Source organism: Erpetoichthys calabaricus, chromosome 8, assembly GCF_900747795.2.
Source record: "Erpetoichthys calabaricus chromosome 8, fErpCal1.3, whole genome shotgun sequence".
Lineage (NCBI taxonomy): Eukaryota > Metazoa > Chordata > Cladistia > Polypteriformes > Polypteridae > Erpetoichthys > Erpetoichthys calabaricus.
The window spans coordinates 80,323,685-80,346,077 of NC_041401.2; the positions used below are offsets into that span (position 1 = coordinate 80,323,685).

Here is a 22,393-nt window from a genome sequence, read left to right on the forward strand (position 1 = left end):
TCTTCCTAGAATTCAGCACCTTTTTTCTCCATACAAAGCTTTGCACACTGTGGCCAAACAATTCTATTTTGCTTTCATCAGTCCACAGGACTTGTTTCCAAAATTTGCAAACTTCAGGTGCTGAATCTTGTGGCTGGGATGCAGAAAAGGTTTTCTTCTGCTGACTCTACTATGAAGGTCATATTTGTTCAGGTGTCAATGCACAGTAGACCAGTGCACCACCACTCCAGAGTCTGCTAAATCTTCCTGAAGGTCTTTTGCAGTCAAATGGGGGTCTTTGTTTGACTTTCTAGCAACCCAATGAGCAGTTCTATCAGAATTTTTTCTTGGTCTTCCAGACCTCAACTTGACCTCCACCATTCCTGCTAAATGCCCTTTTTTAATAACATTACAAACTGAGGAAACAGCTACCTGAAAACTCTTCTTCTGCAAAAAAACTTCTTGTAGCCTTCTCCTGCTTTGTGCGTATCAATTAATTTTATTTTTCATTGTGCTAGGCAGCTGTTTAGAGGAGCCCATGGCTACTGATGGTTGGAACAAGGTTTGAGGAGTCAGAATTTATACAGCTGTGCAATTTGCATCACCTGGGGATTCCTAATGATGACTGTGAACAAGTCATAGCACTAATGACCTAATTAAGGTTTTAGATCTTGGTAAAAGTTATCCAAGACCCCAAATATCTTGGGGTGCCCAAACTTTTGCATGGCGCACCTTTCCTTTTTTTCCACTGTACAATTGTACAAAGCTAAAACAATACAGTAATCTTGCATAAAATGCTGAAAAAGAAACCTGTCATCTTTAACTTTTGGTGATCAGTTAATTTTCTGCTTACTTAGCTATTCACAGTAACGGACATTTTAAGCAAGGGTGCCCAACTTTTGCATGCCACTGTACTTGGCAAGACTTTTTTTTTTTTTTAATCTACTAAATATAGTTTCACTGAAACCAGTTGTCTGTGGCAATTTATAGCATGTTAAAATAGTGAAAAATAACTAACTTGAAAAATGTCAAAACTTATCCTTTAGGGCTAGATCTAAACTAAAGCAGCAGTGGAAGACTGAAGAATCTCACAAGGATCTTAGGCCCTCAGGCAACCAAATTATAAGTGAAGGGTAGAAAGTGTCATGGAAGAAAATGTGGAGAAGATATTTAAAGGTGACACCGACTATTCAGGTACCAAATATCATGCTTCTAAATGTTAATGCTTAAGTTTTTCCTTTAAACCTGCTGTCCTTGCTCAGACTACACTTACATGCACTGCAACAATGCCGTTTTAGAATTGCAAATACCTCACTGTAATGGAGGTTAATCATAAGGCAGAAAATGTATTTAAGAGGCTTGCTACTTTCAGTCAAGATGGAAAATTATTTTTGTTTCCCAGTCATGAATATGGAGTGCTGCAAGCCTCAACTTATTTTGGGCTAAATTCATTCATAAACAGACATGTTCAATCTATTAGAAAAGGTCAATGCTAAACTTGAAAAATTGTGAGATACAAAAAATAAAATTGTCATGCTCACAAGATTAATTTTTAGGGATTTGGGTGGATGAAAACTGGTATTCTTAGACTGTATACAACATTGGTAATTAAGTCTCTTCATTCTTCCTAGCATAAACAGCTCAGAAAATTGTGTTCATCAACAAACAGGCATGCTTTTGTTACTTTATACTTAATGCTAAAAAGATAAAAAAATGCCACCACTTCAAAAAGATTATAAATAAATAAATATAAATAAAAGTCAGAAAGTGCACTGCAGGCTAATACTGTTGCAGTTTGCCTGAAAAGATCTTTGAGCCATTTGTCCTGTTTCATTTGGAACATCTAACTTCTTCAGCTATTAGGTTTGTAAAATTGCTCCATACTGTGCTTTGTTTTTTTTTTCTTTTTCCTCCAAACAATACATGGGCCCTTTTATTATTTCACTAAATCTATATGATTCTTAAAATCTTTTAAGGTTTGTTCTTGCTTACCAGGTATTTATATTATGTGTGCTTTAAGACAGCTGCAAATCTGTCATTTTAGAAACATACTGTATTTACTCAGGAGGACATTCAAAAATATTTCAAACTGAAATGATTTGTGTAGGATGCAGTCATTGAGCAATCATACTATGTGAAAAAATGACTTCCTGAATCATAACTGGGCAGGGTGCCAGTACCTTGCAGAAAATAATTTATTACATCATGTCATTCATGTATCTGCTTAATCCAAGTCAGGTACGCAGAATCCTGGAACCTATCTCTGCAGTATTAAAGACAAGGCAGGGACCAAATGACAAGCTGCAACTTTATTGAACATGCCAATGTTAGGTTCCATAGTCTACTTAAAAAATAAATAAATAAATGACCTCCCTCACACATGAACAAAAAACAAATACTATACATAGATTTGCTTTTTCTGTAAATGTTTCCAGAGCCTTCTCAAAGCACTAGGTGTTGTGTCATGAGGGGTGGCCTGTTGTAATAGGAGTAGTGCTGTTGGATTGTTGTGTGGAGCAGAGGTGGCAGGGAACAAAGTTGAGGTGATAAAATGGACAGTGCGGTTGCTACTAAAGCAATTGGTGCTTTCAGGCTCTCACTAGCACCCTTGTTATTGAGATCAGCAATCATTCCCTTTTTTTTCCAAAACACTACCCACTTGTCACATGCACTGCACGTTCTCTTTCTTCTGCTTCAGTTTCCTTTTCTTGTACTTGCTGTACTAATCTGCCCAGCTCTCTGCTTCTGCTCGCCATGTTTTTTTGGGATAACCTTTTTCCGAAGGTAATTTAGTTTTGCTGCATTCCACAATAACTTTCAGTTCAGAACTGATGGCATAGTTTTTGCGGGGCAGACAGGTTTTTAGTTTTGAAAAATAATCCGCTTACCCACTAATACTAGATTTCATCATGAGTAACAATAACAGTTTTGTGTGTTGCTGTATTAAAATATTGAAACATCAGACACATTTAAAAATACAAATACATCCCATAAGAGACTGTAAATTTGGGAATGAGCAGTGGGAGTTGACTTGTGTGACCTGCACGAGATGGATTTCACAACGTTCACATTTTCATAAAGGCTGGAGCATTTTTGTGTGTATTTATGTGTAGGGCATTTTGCTGGATTTCTCAAGATAGGACTTTAACATAAAATTTACATATTTAAAAATTCTATGTACTGTGCTGTACCATGTTTTGTCTAGAACATTATCAGTGGCAACAGAAACCTAGAGATTTACAAAAATTCCAGTTATTTTTATTTCAAAATAAGGGAGGAAGGTATGTATATAATGTGACAGATTACTTGAATATCCATTGTACACTTTTTTTAAAAAAAAAAAAACCTTAGTTTCTTTAAGGTTCCTAACACTTGAATAAATATATTTAAAAAAAAAAAATAATTCTGTGGACTTTTACTTTAAAATTCTTTATATTACTAACCGTGTGTGGTTTGTGAAGTTGGTAGAGAAAAAAAACAAAACACGTTAATTTCATGTTTGTTTATAGAGTACAGAAATAAAGTTTCTGATAGAATGTTCATTTATGGAAAGCAATGCTGGACAACAGAAAACTATATCAAAAATGTCCCAGGAAAATGTTGTATAATCTACATGTGTCAAGTGATCTAATCATATGTGCGCAATATGCAAAATGTGTGCATTTTCAGCTAAAATATTGTTAGACAGAACATCAAAATGGACAAACAGGAAACACGTTCATATTGGATTGATTGAATTGAAGACAGAGCTCTTGACCCATAAATGAGAAGGAGAGGAACAACTTAATGTGTGTCAAGAAAAAAAAAAAAAAACCTCCCCTCATACTGTTACATTACCATCAGTAGTATGTATTGCTGGCACAAGGCAAGATGGATACATGTGATTTATGCAAAATTTTGACATTACCATTTTCATGTCATAGCAGAAATTGTGATTTGTCAGGCCAAATACAGTGACCATGTGCAGTTTTCTGCATGTGTAGCCCATTTGCTTTAAGGGTCACCATTATGTTTATTAAGAATTATCCTTGTGCATACCACTGTTGCAAACAGCTGTTATATGGAGATTCATGACCTTTATGTTAGCTTGGACAAGTCTGTACCTTCGCCTCTGAACTCTTATTTCCACTGTGTTTTTGTCCAGAGAACTTATGATCTCTGCATTGTTTATTCACACTATTCTCAGTAAAATTTGAGAGACTGCTGTGCATGAAAAAATCCAGAAGGGCAGTAGTTTCTCAGATGTTGCAACCACCATGTCTGGTATCAAATTCTAAAATCAGTAGTTTATTAGAGCAGACTATATGTGTTGTTAAGCAGTTGTACCTACAAACATGGTAACTGACTATATAATGGAAATTAGAAGAATCAAACGAAAAATAAATTGCAACAATCAGGTCATGTACGGAAGTAAACAATAGCACACAATAAGGGTGAAGGGTGGTTTTTAATGTTGCCCTCCAACTGGTCTGAAGCATGTAGGCAATTCTTCGAAGACACAATGACATACTGAAAGGGTAATAGGAGAAGTACACAGATAATTAAATGAATGGTTCACACTGGGACTATGGAAGCTTATTGCAGAAAAAAAAAAAAAAAAAAAAAAAAAAATCAGATATAACTAATCAAACATTTTAAGCTTGTCTGTGCCCAGACAGATGTTGGAACAATGCATTGCCATTGGCAAGCTAATAATCTAGTGCCTCACAAATCAATACCAAATTAAAAATTTCATTAGTTGAAATACCATACTTATGCTTCATGACCATAAGCAGAACCGATCAAGTTAAATATATACTCAATATAACCTTAAAGTGAAATATGATGTGTGAAAATTCCCAAAACAGGTGACAAGAAAGGATCTGGGGAAGTGTGTGAAAGCAGTTATTGCATGCAACTAAAAGTTTAATTGAAGCAGATGTATACCATTACTTATATTAATTTGAACTTTATACACGATTAAAACACAGTAAACGCTATTCTAAATAACTTAACATACAAGTACAAATAAATACAAAAATACAAATAAATTCACATTTAACTTCAAAGTCCCAATACTTAAACATTTCACTGTAAATATGAATCAATCACATTCTGATATTTTCAAAAAGCTGTTTCAAAAGAGGAAAACTCAATGTGTACATTACAATAAAACCATATTCTGTATATTTTATTGTAACAAAGAAATACTGGATTATAGTGCTACAATAATCAGTTATGTTTTAGGACACTAAGAGTAAATGCTTTTGCCAAATATTAATGAGTCTTTTCAGAACACGATCACTTCTTCAAACATATTTACAAACCCCACTTTCAAAAAAGTTGGGACACTTTCTAAAAGTGCAATAAAAACTAAACTCTGTAATCTGGTAATTCACTTCAACTGTTATTTAACAGGCAAAAGGACAAAGAAAAGATGTTCAGTGTTTTCAACTGAAAACTTAATTCTATTTGTTAAACATTAACAAATTTAGAAATTGATGCCTGTAACACACTCCAAAAAAGTTGGGACAGAGGCAAAGTGAGACTGTAAAGGTAAATACAAGTAACACTCTGTAAAGGTCCTCAATTAGCAGGTTAACTGGTAACAGGAGTGGGTACCAAGATTGGGTAGAAAAGGAGCGCCCACCAAAGACTCAGTCGTTGCAAGCAAAAATGGATCGTGGCCCATCACTTTGTGCTGAACTTGTACAACAAACTGTTTTGGAAATGGGGTTTCTACTTTAATTTCAAAGTTAAGGTGTGGCAGGTGCATTCCTACCTTTCCAGTCTGCTTGAGTTTCAGTTGCACTTCTTCCACAGGAACATCAATATAAATGGCAACATGAGGAGGAAGGAATTCACAAATACTGATCCCCTTAATTTCATGATAATGCTCCACACCTAAACAAAAATTAAATGACAAATGAAACATGTGCATGAAAGAAAAATTTTGGGGTTGGGGATCTGGATTTGGGTGTGGAGACAGAATTAGTTGTCATAGGAAATAAGAGTCACTGCCAGCAGTATTTTGTTTGAGTTAACATTTTCTTTTTGTGTTGGCCATACGGTTAACCCAACATGATTTATATTATGAACTAGCTGTTTAAGTCAGTGCTGTAAAAAGCCTGGGCTCCTAGAAACTATTGAAATCACCAGAACAAAAAATTGAAATGCAGAGATGTCAGTTAATTGAAAGTAATTACTCTGGAAAAGGGATGGGGATCTCTCTCTGATGTTGTCCCACTGGCCCAGTTAAGTTGGCACTCATGATATTATTTTCATTGTCCCCTCAGGCTTCGATGTCACACACCTTAAAAACTTCACAGTAAATGACATTTTATATAAAACCCTTGTCCCCTTATGGGGATCGAACCTCAGATATCAGCGCCTGAAGCAAGCACCTCTGACACTGAGCTACGGCGGCCTATTCATTTATTTGTCAGGGGGAAGATCACAGCATTACATTCGTAGGCTGGACAGACAGACACATACACTTCTACACCTAGATGTTCATATATAAGATTACTGTACCCTTATTACACACAGTATTGAAATATGAAAGTCCTAAAATCTGGTAGAAACAAAAAGATCCAAACTAGAGGTTTCCTGGAAATCAAAATCCTTATATATATATATATATATATATATATAATATATAAAAATCATATCCCATATTGAAGATCTATACTATGCTTTGGATAAAATAACCTTAACTAATGCCAAACAAGATGAAATGTTCAGAACTGATAAAAGTTATATTGTTGATGACTAGCCTGTACCGTGATATCATAACATATTGGCAATTTCACCTCAAATCAAGAATCTCTTTATTCTTAAATATTCCTCTGCCAACAGGGCCAGGGCTTACAACCATGGAGGTCAGCAATTTTGACAGAGGGTATATGGCAGTGTAGGGATCCCCCAACAGAAGGTAAGAAATACTTATTTTTAAAAGGCAATTTCTGCCCTCACTGACTGACTGACTGACATCCTGGGGGCATTTTATATTATTAAAAAAAAAAAATTTAAAAAAAATTACAAAATATACAGAACAACATTTTAGATTTTCAGAACAGTGAAGGTGACTTATCTAGTCTCATTGATAGCAGAACAACAATACATAAATTAAGCAGTGTATAGATTTCATTTTCTTAATTTTTAAAGAAAAATGTCAAAACATAAGCAATTAAAAGAAAACATGTTTTAATAAAAGTCAGCATACTCAAAGTGATTCATTTGGAGGACCAGTTTACTAAAACGTTAAACATACAGCAGACCATCTATAGCCAATAGTCACTCATTAGCGTAATCACAAGTTACAGTTACCACATTTCTTTTCCAAGGCATTTATGTTAATAATACAGAAATTCTAACCCAGAATTGCAAGATTTGCTCTGATATAAAAGTTTTCCCTCTCCACCAGAAGGTTGGATGGTGGTAGCTTTAAATCCATTCCTCATGGACAGAAGTCCACTTTGTAGGGCAGATGTTGGACAGTATAAATGTTATGTACCAGACACACATCTGAGCAATTTGTTATTTTTTTTCTAATTCAATGACTGTCACCTTGCAGTCTACATACTGACACAACTCTCCAACCTTGTTTGCTAACATGATGTTTTGGATAATATTAGGAGTCTTGCTAGCTACTGAAATAACTGACTGATAATATATCATCAGAGAGAAGGACTCTCACCTTATGTGCTGCTTGGTCGAATGGTACCAAAAAAGCTGTATGTTTTTGCAGACTTTCAATATATTTTAGGCATTTTATTAGCATGCTTTGCTATTTCAAGCCAATGTAAGTTTCATATGTTAATGGCTGGTGGATTGCCCCTGTTAATGCTTACGGGCCATTGTGTTGGTGGCTGTGATATTGTCTTTCGTATTTGCACCAGGTTTCGCAGTAGCCAGATGTCCAATGTCTGATTTGTTTCTTAGTTCAGGTGACTATTTTGTGAACTTTGCATGTCCCCTACCCTGTTTTTTGATGGCTTCCTCCTACATTCAAAATCAGTCCAATATAAGAGTGTGATTGTGTGCCTAATTTTTGCTTAGTATCATCTATGGCCAATTCTTTTAGGAAATTTTGCTTGGGGAAAAGGCATCTCTGTGTCAGAACTACTAATTGCACCCATGTGAATGACTATATGATCTTTAAGCAATGCTGGGAACTCCATTTTATTATTTTTGTTATATGTTCTGTTAAATACTTAATATAAAAGTTGGCATTACATAAGCGGAGAGGTAATATTGTGAATGGACCAATATAAATCTGAAAAATAGATGGATCGAATTAAAATGAAGAATAAGTACTACTGAGGGGCGGCACAGTGGCGCAGTGGGTAGCGCTGCTGCCTTGCAGTTGGGAGACCTGGGGACCTGGGTTCGATTCCCGGGTCCTCCCTGCGTGGAGTTTGCATGTTCTCCCCGTGTCTGCGTGGGTTTCCTCCGGGTGCTCCGGTTTCCTCCCACAGTCCAAAGACATGCAGGTTAGGTGGATTGGCGATTCTAAATTGGCCCTAGTGTGTGCTTGGTGTGTGGATGTGTTTGTGTGTGTCCTGCGGTGGGTTGGCACCCTGCCCAGGATTGGTTCCCTGCCTTGTGCCCTGTGTTGGCTGGGATTGGCTCCAGCAGACCCCCGTGACCCTGTGTTCGGATTCAGCGGGTTGGAAAATGGATGGATGGATGGAAGTACTACTGAGACCTCCATAGTTTAATCCATACCAGGGTTGCACATTTTTATTGCATTTCATAATTGACCATCAATCTCTCCCTTGATCAATTAATAACCATCATTAAATCAAATTTACTAAAGAGAAACCCTGCTAAATAATTTAGAAAAAAAATGTAAAATAAAAAGCCCCTCCCAAAAAAACACACTTATACACTGCAAGAATTTTTTTTTTTTTTTTTTTTACTGGTAAGTGACACACGGCCCCTTTACATTATTAAAATGTGCTTAATGCACTTAGGGAGAGAAGACCTGGGAGAGAGCGATGTTGGTGGAAGGGATGGAGCTATCCTGAGAAGACTTGCAAAGAATGTGTGTTAGTGTGCGTTTGTGTCAGACAGACAGAGTGAAGATTAAGTACTTAAAGTGCACAAATTACAAGACCTGCTTCTCTGCTTAAATCAAATGGCCTGGATATGTGGCCACAAGGGAGTCTGAGAAAGCTTAAAAGCTTTGGGCAAAATGAGTGCAGGTCATGTTGCCTCCAACTCCAAGTGAGCAGCTTAACGCAGATTTAGCAGCATAAATGTGCTAAATTGTTACACCCAAGGTTATCATAATAATCTAAAGATTAAATAGATACGCCTGCTTACTAGAAGACAATTTCACAATACAAGGGTAAGCAGACACTTAAATGATATACTATGTACTAATTATTCAATTAATTAAATGTAACAACAGCACAAAATTAATACATGATTCATTCAATTTATCACATGTACACCCGATAAGGTACAAATATTACATCACATTCCATATTTTTTTCCCCATGGTCTGTAAAAGATAATCATAAGCCATGTGTAAATATTACACATCATATAAAACACCCAATATAACAATAACAGTTACATAAAACAGGGAAAAAAAAAAAAACAGTACATTCTCATAAAAATGATCAATAGAAAAATCAATAAATTATAAACATAAAAAAGTGACCTAGAAGATCACCATAAAAGAAACAGACAACAACAATGTGAGCCACTAAAAGAACTAATCCGGCCACAACAGTAGATACTGTATCGTAAAGTTTACAACCATACAACATCACGAATATACTGAATTCCTGAGACTCAAAGACATCTGTAAATTTGGCTGATGTGTTTCAAGGATTCACATCATCTTCAGGGCACAGCAACCAAGTGAGAAATAAATAATATAACCAAATACTAAACAAGTAAAAGAATTCCAATGTGTACATGAAACCATTCAATTCAAAATATTGCACTACCTATTATAGAAGGTCAGATGCTCACAAGGGTAGACCCACAGGCCAGATTCTGATATATAATATTTCTTCTAAGACTTTGATCACCCACCAAATGTCGATTTTGTCTTAGGGTCATTTCTTTTGTACCTTCATTTAAATATCAACCATTCTGCACACGTATTAAATTATTCAAGCTTTATTGGAGAATCCGCCTTCAGGCTTTATTTTTTTTTTTTTTAAAGAACAAGTTGCTAAGCAATATCAGGGACTTTCCTCTAAATCCACATTCATGTGTCCTGGTCCTATGAGCCCAGAAATTGACACATTTTATTGTTTAGTTATTAGGGACACAGAAAAAATGAAAAATTATTGAACACACAAACCCTTTACTAATATTTCTAGAGACTGCCAATAGAGTGTTATTGAAGTCAGTGTTGAATGAAATTAATGCATGGACAAGTTTCACAGTATTAGGTAAGGAATGAGTGGACACGGGATATATTAACAGGAAGTAACTCACTTTATATGATATACAAGTTGTGAGTTGAATAAGAAAGGGAAAAATAAGAAACTATGCCAAGGTTTCTCAAAAATGAAAGTATAATATTTCCAAAAATAAATTAAAAGGATTAATTTTCTTAAGATGGGTTTAAGTGTCAATTGGCACGAGTTATGGTTTGTTGCAATTTCATTATCAACAGTTATACAACATGCAGCATTTAATTTCTTCAAGGCACACGGATGAGTAACTTCCTTTAATACTGAAAAACGAGATCATAGTGACATCCACATCAAAATAAAAATCAAGCCAAAAACTACAAATAACCCCTTGTGAAACAGGCGCTAACTTTCAGTTAATCAGTTAAGGAGGACATAAACCACCTGTGAGCAGTGGAAGAGATACCCAGGACACTTTCTCTGTACAAGAGAGAAGGAATATACTGATGTGCTAGGGGTTCAGTTGGGTGTACAGCCTATTAATGGCAAGGATTCTCGCATGTTTAAGCAGTCATGAAGGGCGCACACCTAAATTTACATATACAGATTGCAGTTGATCTTTCATAATTTAGCTATTTTAGCCCAGACTGCACATGCACATTTCTGTTTCTAGTCTCTGCTGCTCTTTGAAGGTTTTCAAAATCATGTGTCTGGCTCCAGCACACCTCACTGTTCCTCCGCATTGTGCAATTATACCATGTTGCTGTGTAACATCACATAAAGTGAAAGAACAATTTAAACAAAACTTGAGTTTGACTTCCTTAAATACGTGTCCCCTAGACCTTCACTGTAATCTTCATTCTTGCCCAAAATATATCAAAGTGGGTTATTTTAATAGTCAGAAAAACTATTTACCACAGTTATCCATGGTAAATGAAAGAACACTTTCCCACTTTGCTAAGCTTGAGTAAATCAATTACTGATATGAGATCTTCTTGGTCATTTCCCTAGCATTATATAGATTACCGTTCCAAGACTAAGGCCTTGGTACCAACAAGTAGAGCCACCAGTTTCTTGTTTTATGCTATAAATTGCAGCAAAATTAAAAAGGAGTTTATTGATAAATGTTCTTTACAATAATATATATATGAATTAGTTAAAAGTGGAAACTATTACAAATCAACAGAAGCAAAGATATACTCATAACAATTTCATTATGATCTAATGCTTTCTTTATCATAGAAATTCTCACTAGGATAATTTGTAGTAGTTAAAGCAGAAACAGAGGGTACAGATTAATGGAAGCCAAATAACTAAAAGTGTTTATTATAAAATCAATAATATACATGGCTTATATTCCATTTCATCACTTTTTTTAAATAAATGGAACTACTGAAAAGCCCTGCTTCTATAACTGGTGTAAATCAGTCTTCAGAGCCAGCAGAGCATATTGACACATTATCTGTAAGAAATAAACTAACTTTTCAGGCCTTCTACCATCCCATAGATTGCTCGGTCCCAAAGACTTGTGTTGAAAACACCAAGCAAGCAAGCAACACAGACAAGACTTTTCTTTCCTTAACAACAGTTTTCAGTTCTTTCTCAATATTTCCCAATGAAGACAAGATGTGCACTTGCCACACTCCTCACTGTATCAAGCAGAATGCAAACTTGAACACTAACCTCATATTAGCTGCTAGCATCAACAGCATATATTTTTTTGGTCGCTAGTCTAAACAAGAGACCAGAGAAGATTAAAACCATCTGATTCGTCTTCAGGTTTCAAATAAATTTTAATGTGTATTACAACGTGAAGTTTCAAAACTAAACTGAAAATTGTAAACATCTCCAATAAGTGTTGAATTACCCTGGTCATCACTCTGCAACCTGCGTAACTCTTCATTTTACCATCTTGAATTCTCGCATCACATACAGGAACAGCTTATTCACAATTCTATTTGGATACCTACTATAGTCATCAATGCAACAGTGTGCCATTTGTTCAGATAGAGAGTTCCCCCTTCAGTTTTTCAAACACAGGCAGGTTTGAGGAGATTTTTTATATTATATATATATATATATATATATATATATATATATATATATATATATATATATATATATATATATATACACACATACACACACACACACACCACCACCTTCAAGCACTGGAGGAGTCAGCAGTTCACAGCCCTGCAATCAGCAAAAATCTTAGCTCTTCTTGCACTGCAAAGGCTAAGATGGCATGTGCAATTGGATGGCTGCGTACTGAGGCACGAAAAAAAATTATGATGTGCATATTCAGCAGTAAAAATGTGCCCTTAAGAAGCTAACTCATACAAGCCAGATATAATTACGTCTTAAATTAATTTTACTTTTCAGGCTGTGTTAAATCTACATTATTATAGATAGACAGACAGAAGTTTATTTTGGAATTTTTTTTTTTTTTTAAAAACACAAAAGCTTTTAAATACATAGTTAGATAAATACATAAATAATTATATGAAAACACACACACACACATTATGAAGTGAACAAACACCAGCTCAGCCGCAAGAACTGGTCATGTCATCAACTAGTACTTAGTTATCTGAAAGAGATGCAATTCACAGACTCTGCCAGTACCTCATTGAAAAACATTCCGAGAAACCGCAGCCTCTATTGCATACTCTTAGTTGTACTGAGAATCAAGTGATTGTGAATTAAGGATTTTGCAAATTAATCTCCAATTGTTATTCCAGTGACAACCACATTACTGACAAGCACAGTCTTTGCACTTCTTTTCATACGACTGGCTGGCCCTCCACTCGCACACGATATGTTAATTCATGGCTGATAAGTGGATGATGATGATCAGCCATTGACGCTCAAAGCAAAGAGCGAATCAGGAAGACTGCATTTGATGAAAACACATTTGTAATTTTCTTTAAAACTTAAATTAAGCACTGATTGCTTTGCAGGACTACATAACTTTTTTTGTAGAATGTAGCACTTGTTATAAACTTAATAATAATTACATTTATATAGCACTTTTCTCATTATTCAAAGGGCTTTGCAAACTCCATGCCGGGAGGACCCAGAAAGCGAACCCATGTTCTCCTCAGGGCAAAGCAGCAGCAGCACTACCACTGTGCCACCTGTATGGACTTGCGGATTACCGGTATATTCCTCAGTTTCAGAAATTCTAAACTGTCAAGCAAGCGCTATATTATACAGTACAGTACACTTGACAGTCAAATTCAAATTTGAAACATTATGTTTCAAGAAATAAAATGTAGCACTAGGACTCTCAGCCTCCATATACCTTCACAGTTCCTCAAAGTTGATCCAAATGTAATGTACGTGTACCACTACCTTTTTGCATACAAAACAGCACTGCACACCAGAATGACAAAAAAAGCAAGAAAACTTCTGATTTTGGTGCTACAGTCACAGTGAGGCATTATACAAGTAATGTAAGTTTTGCACAATATAAAATAACATCCAAGCAGAAAAGTACTTAACGACACAGAGCTGCATTGAATAAATCTGCTAATTCTACAAGGCAGAATCAGACAAAGACAACGACAATTTATAACGGACGATTCTGTTCCTTGTTCTTTCTCCATTCAAGACAGGAGCACAGCAACAACTGGTTTTCTACTATAACTTAATAATTAGTATCAAGGCCATCAGGAAGTATTAAGGATTGTGTTTCTGTGAACTTACACTGTTTTCTGATATAGCCTTCCTTCATCATTGCCTCAAGGAATACCATGTCACTATAAGGAGAACGCTCCAAAATGACACCTTGACCTGAAAGTGAAAAGCAAATAAAAAAAATGAATAAACAAGATTAGAAGAAGGAGAGAAAATGAGGTGACAAGTCTAACAAATCAAAATGTATGTTAATATCCATCTTTGCCCTTGTTATTAAAAAAAACAAAAACAATTATATATATATATATATACACACACACACACACACTGGGGCAAAAAAGTATTTAGTCAGCCACCAATTGTGCAAGTTCTCCCACTTAAAAAGATGAGAGAGGCCTGTAATTTTCATCATAGGTATACCTCAACTATGAGAGACAAAATGAGAAAAAAAAAATCCAGAAAAACCACATTGTCTGATTTTAAAGAATTTATTTGCAAATTAAGTATTTGGTCACCTACAAACAAGCCAGATTTCTGGCTCTCACAGACCTGCAACTTCTTCTGTAAGAGGCTCCTCTGTCCTCCACTCGTTACCTGTATTAATGGCACCTGTTTGAACTCGTTATCAATATAAAAGACACCTGTCTACAACCTCAAACAGTCACACTCCAAACTCCACTATGGCCAAGACCAAAGAGCTGTCAAAGGACACCAGAAACAAAATTGTAGACCTGCACCAGGCTGGGAAGACTGAATCTGCAATAGGTAAGCAGCTTGGTGTGAAGAAATCAGCTGTGGGAGCAATTATTACAAAATGGAAGACATACAAGACCACTGATGATCTCCCTCGATCTGGGGCTCCACACAAGATCTCACCCCGTGGGGTCAAAATGATCACAAGAACGGTGAGCAAAAATCCCAGAACCACACTGGGGACCTAGTGAATGACTTGCAGAGAGCTGGGACCAAAGTAACAAAGGCTACCATCAGTAACACACTACGCCACCAGGGACTCAAATCCTGCAGTGCCAGACGTGTCCCCCTGCTTAAGCCAGTACATGTGCAGGCCCGTCTGAAGTTTGCTAGAGAGCATTTGGATGATCCAGAAGAGGATTGGGAGAATGTCATATGGTCAGATGAAAAAAACTCTACTTGTCATGTTTGGAGGAGAAAGAATGCTGAGTTGCATCCAAAGAACACCATACCTACTGTAAAGCATGGGGGTGGAAACATCATGCTTTGGGGCTGTTTTTCTGCAAAGGGACCAGGACGACTGATCCGTGTAAAGGAAAGAATGAATGGGGCCATGTATCGTCAGATTTTGAGTGAAAACCTCCTTCCGTCAGCAAGGGCATTGAAGATGAAACGTGGCTGGGTCTTTCAGCATGACAATGATCCCAAACACACCGCCCAGGTAACGAAGGAGTAGCTTCGTAAGAAGCATTTCAAGGTCCTGGAGTGGCCTAGCCAGTCTCCAGATCTCAACCCCATAGAAAATCTTTGGAGGGAGTTGAAAGTCCATGTTGCTCAGTGACCGCCCCAAAACATCACTGCTCTAGAGGAGATCTGCATGGAGGAATGGGCCAAAATACCAGCAACAGTGTGTGAAAACCTTGTGAAGACTTACAGAAAACGTTTGACCTCTGTCATTGCCAACAAAGGGTATATAACAAAGTATTGAGATGAACTTTTGTTATTGACCAAATGCTTTTTTTCCACCATAATTTGCAAATAAATTCTTCAAAAATCAGACAATGTGATTTTCTGGATTTTTTTTTCTCATTTTGTCTCTCATAGTTGAGGTATACCTATGATGAAAATTACAGGCCTCTCTCACCTTTTTAAAAGGGAGAACTTACACAATTGGTGGCTGACTAAATAATTTTTTGCCCCACTGTATATTATATATACACACACACACCAAAATACATTCTAACTCTGAAATGACTACATTATTTATCTCAACTTTTAGATTTGTTCTGTACCAAAAAAAATTAAAGGCATAATCCTCATTGATAGCATTTTAAGTTACACTATTTTCAAAGAGCACATCTCAGTGTTACTAATAACTGACTACATACAGTACATGTCCAAAAGTTTATTCTTTATTGAAAATTCAAGATTTATTTTCCTTAAACATTCATGTACAGGTACCTGCCATTTAATTTTCAATTAGAGGTACCTGAAGTTATCACATTCAACTCAACAACTATCACTACAAATCATGGAGATTTTTAATAATCTTGCACAATTAAAAACTAATGAGGTATATGCATTTAAAAAAAATTCTGCGTTCACTAGTTTTTTCTGTAATTCTTATGAAACAATTTCTGTATCATCTAGGGGAGAAGCTTCCTCTCTGGACCTCAGCAATCATGTGCTTGTGAATCAATTCACGTCTACTTGTGTGGATATTTTGAATGTTGTAGCGCCACATAAAGAAAGGAAATATAAGCCTAGAAAACAGCAGTGGGTTAATTATGCTATGTGTTCTCTCAGAAGGACGTGTAAGAAGGCTGAAAGAAAGTGGAAGAAGGATCACCTCCAGATCTATGAGATCTTCAAAGACTCCCTTATTAATTATCAAGAGGCTATGAAGGCTGAAAGAACTTTTTTTTTTCTTTATATAAATATTATTGTAAGCACCTTTAACAGTCCTCAGGTATTACTTAGTATTATTGATGCGGAGCTTAATCCATATGGGGGTTCTGCAAATGCTGGGTCATCACGCTCTTGTTCAGACTTTTTGCAATACTTTCAGTAAAATGTACTGGTATGTGAGCTAACATTGTGCCTGTTGCTCAGGATCCGTTGGGAAGCGTCATTCACTCCACTGTACTTCAGTTTCAGCCAATTTCTCTTTCGAACCTGATGAAAACTGAGTTCAATGAAGTTGTCTTTGTCCACATGATTTTATACCTCCTCGATTTTTTAAAGAGATGTTTGATGTAATTGGTCCTAATGTGCTGTCAATTATTAACAGCTCCTTGCAGATGATGACTGTTGGTTTGTGCTTAGAGCATGTAGTGAATCAACCCTGGTTTAAAAAGGCAAACCTTAATCCCTTGCTTCCTAGTAGCTTTTGAGCACAACAATAGTCCTGGTAAGTTTCAGTTGGGATTCAGAACATTTCACAGCACAGAATCTGCGCTGCTAAGAGTGACAAGTGATCTCCTGCTGGCAGCTGATTTGAGGAGGTGTGCAGTGTTCATTTTATTAGATTTGAGTGCGGAGTTTGACACAGTTGATCATGACATTCTGATTAACAGGCTTGAGTGTTGGTTTGGTATTCAGGGTACAGTTTTTAAGTGGTTTGCAGGTTACCTCAAAGTCAGGACATTTTCTGTGCATGTTGGTAGCTCAACCTCTTCTATCGCCTCCGTAACCTGTGGGGTACCCCAGGAGTCCGTCTTAAGTCCGGTCCTCTTCTCTTTATACAAGTTACCGTTCTGCTTTATACTAAACAAGTATAACATCCCATATCATTGTTACGCAAATTTACTTCCCATTGCAATTGAGTGAAATGGAGTGGGTGACCAAGGTTTTCAACTGATTAGACGATATAAAACACTGGATGGTACTTAACTTCTTGCAGTTAAAGGAGTCAAAAACTCAAATCATTCTATGTGGTCAACCCAATGTTACCAGAAACATTACTAGCACATGTCCAGTAAAAAGGTCTAAAAGTGTAGGGGTGATCTTGGATTTAGGTTTTAAATTTGACAAAAAGATCAACACTGTGGTAAAAATGAATTTTTTCTATATCAGGGTGATCAATAAAGTCAAGCAGTTTTTATCATTTAATGACCTACAAAAGCTCATTCATGCTTTTGACACGTCTAGGTTGCATTTATTTAATGCCATGTATGTTGGGGTATTCCGTACGATACTGTCTTACCTGCAGCTGGTGCAGAATGCAGCAAAAAAGGGGATCACATTGACCCAGTGTTGGCCTCTCTTCATTGGCTCCCTATTAGTTACAGGGGGAATTTTAAGCTGCTGGTGTGTGTTTTAAAAGCTCTACACGGGTCAGCTTCACCTTACTTAGTTGATCTTCTTGTTCCATATTCGTCAGCCAGGCAGCTGAGGTCTTTAAATTGGCTATTGCTTACTGTGCATGGTTGATGTTGAGTGGCAATCGTGCCTATGTGATGGCTATTCATAAAATTGTGGAATGTTTGCCCCTCATAATAAGGTCAGCTCCCACACTTTTTAAAAAAAGCACTTTTATTCACTTGCTTATTAGCTTATGAGCTTGAGTATTTAAATCTTTCTATTGTTCATACTGTATTCATTTTATGTATTTTATTTTTTAATATATTTTACATAAGCTATTTATGTTTGTATGTTGGCATACGTTTGTTCATGTACACATTTTTTTTCTTTTTATTAATTCCTTATTTGGCATTTATTTCTTAATGTGAGCCTTTACTCTATGTAAAGCACTTTGGTCAACTTTTAGTTGTTTTAAATGTGCTAAATAAATAAATAAATAAATAAATAAATAAATAAAACCTAAACTATACAAGAGGTGATGCACTTTAATTTAAGGGAATGCTGAGGCACACTACAATTATTAACGAATTTTGTGTTCTCCTGAAACCCCATTGATTTAATCTTTGATCAGCACCTTTTATAGATTATTTCGATAAATGCTCTACTGGTGACTTATCCTTCTTTACACAGGCAACTGACATTACTTAATACTTTAAGAGTTTCATAATAGAATATATAATGAGATCAATAATAATAATATAATAATATCAAAGTAAAACAACATATGATGAAAATATTCTGACATTTGTCTCGTGGCATTGTCTCCATATTATAATATATATATATATATATATATATATATATATATATATATTACACACACACACAAAGTGGTTGTAAAGACAATAAAAACTTGATTTTTTTTAAATAAAAAGACAGACATCTTAATATCTTCCACTGTAAAGCAGTTGAGAAAAAGAAAAAGAAACACAAATTATAAAGCTCTACCTGCAAATACCAACAAGCAAAATATTGCATTGCTAATGATTTAGAAAGACATACATATATCTTGGTAATAAAACGTTGGCTAGAGGATGAAACTGCCAAAATAAAAAAAGTACTTTACACTCAAACAACAGTGGTTATGTTTCTGAACTTAAAACTTTAGGATACACAATATTTTAGTAAGCAAGGTATTTAGAACATATGTACCTGTTGTGATTAGATGTTCTAGAGCATCAGAATATTGCAGGAGTCTAATGGCATACATCCAAAACTGCAGACGGTAAGAGTTTCCATCCAAGCATTTTGGGTCCTTGTAAAACTTCTCCAGACTGCAGTTTCCAGTAAATTTCAAATTTAGATGCTCGTTTCCTCCTGTCTTTTTATTCCAGTAATTTACATCTGGCTCTGGCATATACAACATGCCTAAAAACAAACCACAGCATTAGAAACAAGTTATAATTGCTACACTTGAGTAAACTCCCTCTGTGACTGCTGTGTATGTGCTTAAAGGCAACAATCTCACTCTCGTACACGAATAGTTGTGCCCTTAAATGTACTCTATAGATTCATCCAACTGTCCATTTTCAAAACTGATTAAGAACTGTTGAAGCCACAGCTAATCCTGGCAGTTCTATGTGCAACCGCCATGAATTTGACAGCAGTAGATTGCAGAACATAGTCATGCACACATCTATACTCATATTGTGTCAAGCCAGGGTTACCAGATAACATAAAAATGTGCTTCTTTGGTATCTGAAAGGAAAAGCAGAGTATCCAAATGGGAAATAGCACAGGGAAAAACATGCAAATTCCACACAGAACTCAAAGTCGGTCTTCAGTAGCTATCAGAATGCAGAGCTAACCACTGCGCCACTGTTAAGAATTAAACAGTACTTGTATTATGTTGTTGTTGTAGTAGTATAAAAGAAAAAAAATAGAGCAATGTTTTTCTTAAAAAAAAAAAATAAAAAATCTACTTCATTTTTACACATATAACAAACCAACCAACCATTCAATTTTCAATGCCACTTATCTATTTTATGGTTACAGGGACCCACTGCCTGTCCTGGCTACATAACACAGAAAGTGGGCAAGTAGTACAACATACAACATACCCTCGCTCACTCACTCAATCACTCATAACCTAACCAGCACGTCTTTGGGATACTTGAATATAAAAAGGAGTACAGCACAGGCACATAGAAACAAGAAAGAATACAATGGGTCAAAACAAAAAAAAAAAAAAATTACCAAGCTTCTCTGCCAACTTCTGAGCCAGCATCCCTTTTCCAGATGCTAAGTTTCCATCAACAGTGATGATCTTGCTGTACTCCTTGAACCGTGGAGTGGTTCGTTCCCCAAGAATGTAAGCCAACCACCCATACTGAAGATTCCTTTGACAGCTCAGGTGAAACCGGGCCTTAAAAAGGCAACAAAAAGCAATAATAGATTATAAAGGAAGACCTGTTTAGATAACCGTATTGACTTCAGTATTTGTAACAGTGACCCATCCAGTCCATCACAGGGTACAGACACATACACACTAATAAACTGGATTTGATACTGAACTGAATGTCTTTGGGAGACCATGCAAAGTGCACACAATGTTTTATCCAGAAATGTATCCTAAAAGTCTGGCTGTGAAACATGAACTGCATAACTCACGATGGCACTCACTATTGCTATATTATACTTTTCATGGAGAGTACCATTAAAATGTATTTTATAATAAGCACCTTTACAATGTAATTTATGGGCTGGGGACACCCTTTCAGGCAAATGGGTCGTTTTGAAATATCAGACAACTGCTTTGTTCAAGCATAGGGGTGTTCATATGTGCACTTGGCACCAGGACACCCTAGGCCTCAGTTCGATGATCGACTTTGTGGTCATGTCGTCGGACTTGCAGCCACATGTCTTGGACACTCGGGTGAAGAGAGGGGCGGAGCTGTCAACTGATCACCACCTGGTTGTGAGTTGGCTTCGATGGTGGGGGAGGATGCCAGTCAGGCGTGGTAGGCCCAAACGTGTTGTGAGGGTCTGCTGGGAACGTCTGGCAGACCCCCTTTCAGAAGTAGCTTCAACTCCCACCTCCGGCAGAACTTCGACCACATCCCGAGGGAGGTGGGGGACATTGAGTCCGAATGGGCCATGTTCCGTGCCTCTATTGTTGAGGCAGCTGACCGGAGCTGTGGCCGTAAGGTAGTCGGTGCCTGTCGTGGCGGCAATCCCCGAACCCGTTGGTGGACACTGGCGGTGAAGGATGCCGTCAAGCTGAAGAAGGAGTCCTACAGGACCCTTTTGTCCTGTGGGACCCTGGAGGCAGCTGATAGGTACCGGCAGGCCAAGCGGAATGCGGCTTTGGTGGTTGTTGAGGCAAAAACTCGGGCGTGGGAGGAGTTTGGGGAGGCCATGGAGAACGACTTTCGGACGGCTTCGAGGAGATTCTGGTCCACCGTCTCAGGAAGGGGAAGCAGTGCAGTGTCAACACTGTATAAGGTGGGGATGGTGCGCTGCTGACCTCGACTCGGGACGCTGTGGGTCGGTGGGGGGAGTACTTCGAAGACCTCCTCAATCCCATTAACATGCCTTCCAATGAGGAAGCAGAGCCTGGGGACTCGGAGGTGGGCTCCCCCATCTCTGGGACTGAGGTCACCGAGGTGGTCAAAAAACTCCTTTGTGGCAGGGCCCCGGGGGTGGATGAGATACGCCCGGAGTTCCTCAAGGCTCTGGATGTTGTAGGGCTGTCTTGGTTGACACGCCTCTGCAACATCGCATGGACATCAGGGACAGTACCTCTGGATTGGCAGACCGGGGAGGTAGTCCCCCTCTTTAAGAAGGGGGATCGGAGGGTGTGTTCCAACTACAGAGGGATCACACTCCTCAGCCTCCCTGGAAAAGTCTATTCAGGGGTTCTGGAGAGGAGGGTCCGTCGGATAGTCGAACCTCGGATTCAGGAGGAACAGTGTGGTTTTCGTCCTGGTCGCAGAACAGTGGACCAGCTCTACACCCTTAGCAGAGTCCTGGAGGGTGCATGGGAGTTCGCCCAACCAGTCTACATGTGTTTTGTGGACTTGGAAAAGGCATTCGACTGTGTCCCTCGGGGAATCCTGTGGGGGGTGCTCTGAGAGTATGGGGTACCGGCCCCCCTGATAAGGGCTGTTCGGTCCCTGTACGATCGGTGCCAGAGCTTGGTCCGCATTGCCGGCAGTAAGTTGAACCCGTTTCCAGTGAGAGTTGGACTCTGCCAGGGCTGCCCTTTGTCACCGATTCTGTTCATAACTTTTATGGACAGAATTTCTAGGCGCAGCCAGGGTGTTGAGGGGGTCCGGTTTGGTGGACTCAGGATTGGGTCACTGCTTTTTGCAGATGATGTTGTCCTGTTTGCTTCATCAGGCCGTGATCTTCAG

General features: G+C 37.6%; 1 protein-coding gene across 1 annotated transcript in view; it reads right to left on the reverse strand.

Annotated features, from left to right (window-relative positions):
* ndufa10 (NADH:ubiquinone oxidoreductase subunit A10) overlaps positions 1 to 22,393 on the reverse strand; it is a 47,912-nt gene that overhangs the window by 17,707 nt on the left and 7,812 nt on the right. The window contains exons 2-5 of the mRNA XM_028806958.2: positions 20,235 to 20,403; positions 19,191 to 19,406; positions 14,052 to 14,138; positions 5,741 to 5,862 (exon numbers count right to left, since the gene is read on the reverse strand). Coding sequence (XP_028662791.1) covers positions 5,741 to 5,862; positions 14,052 to 14,138; positions 19,191 to 19,406; positions 20,235 to 20,403 — 594 coding nt within the window. The remainder of the gene's footprint in view (positions 1 to 5,740; positions 5,863 to 14,051; positions 14,139 to 19,190; positions 19,407 to 20,234; positions 20,404 to 22,393) is intronic.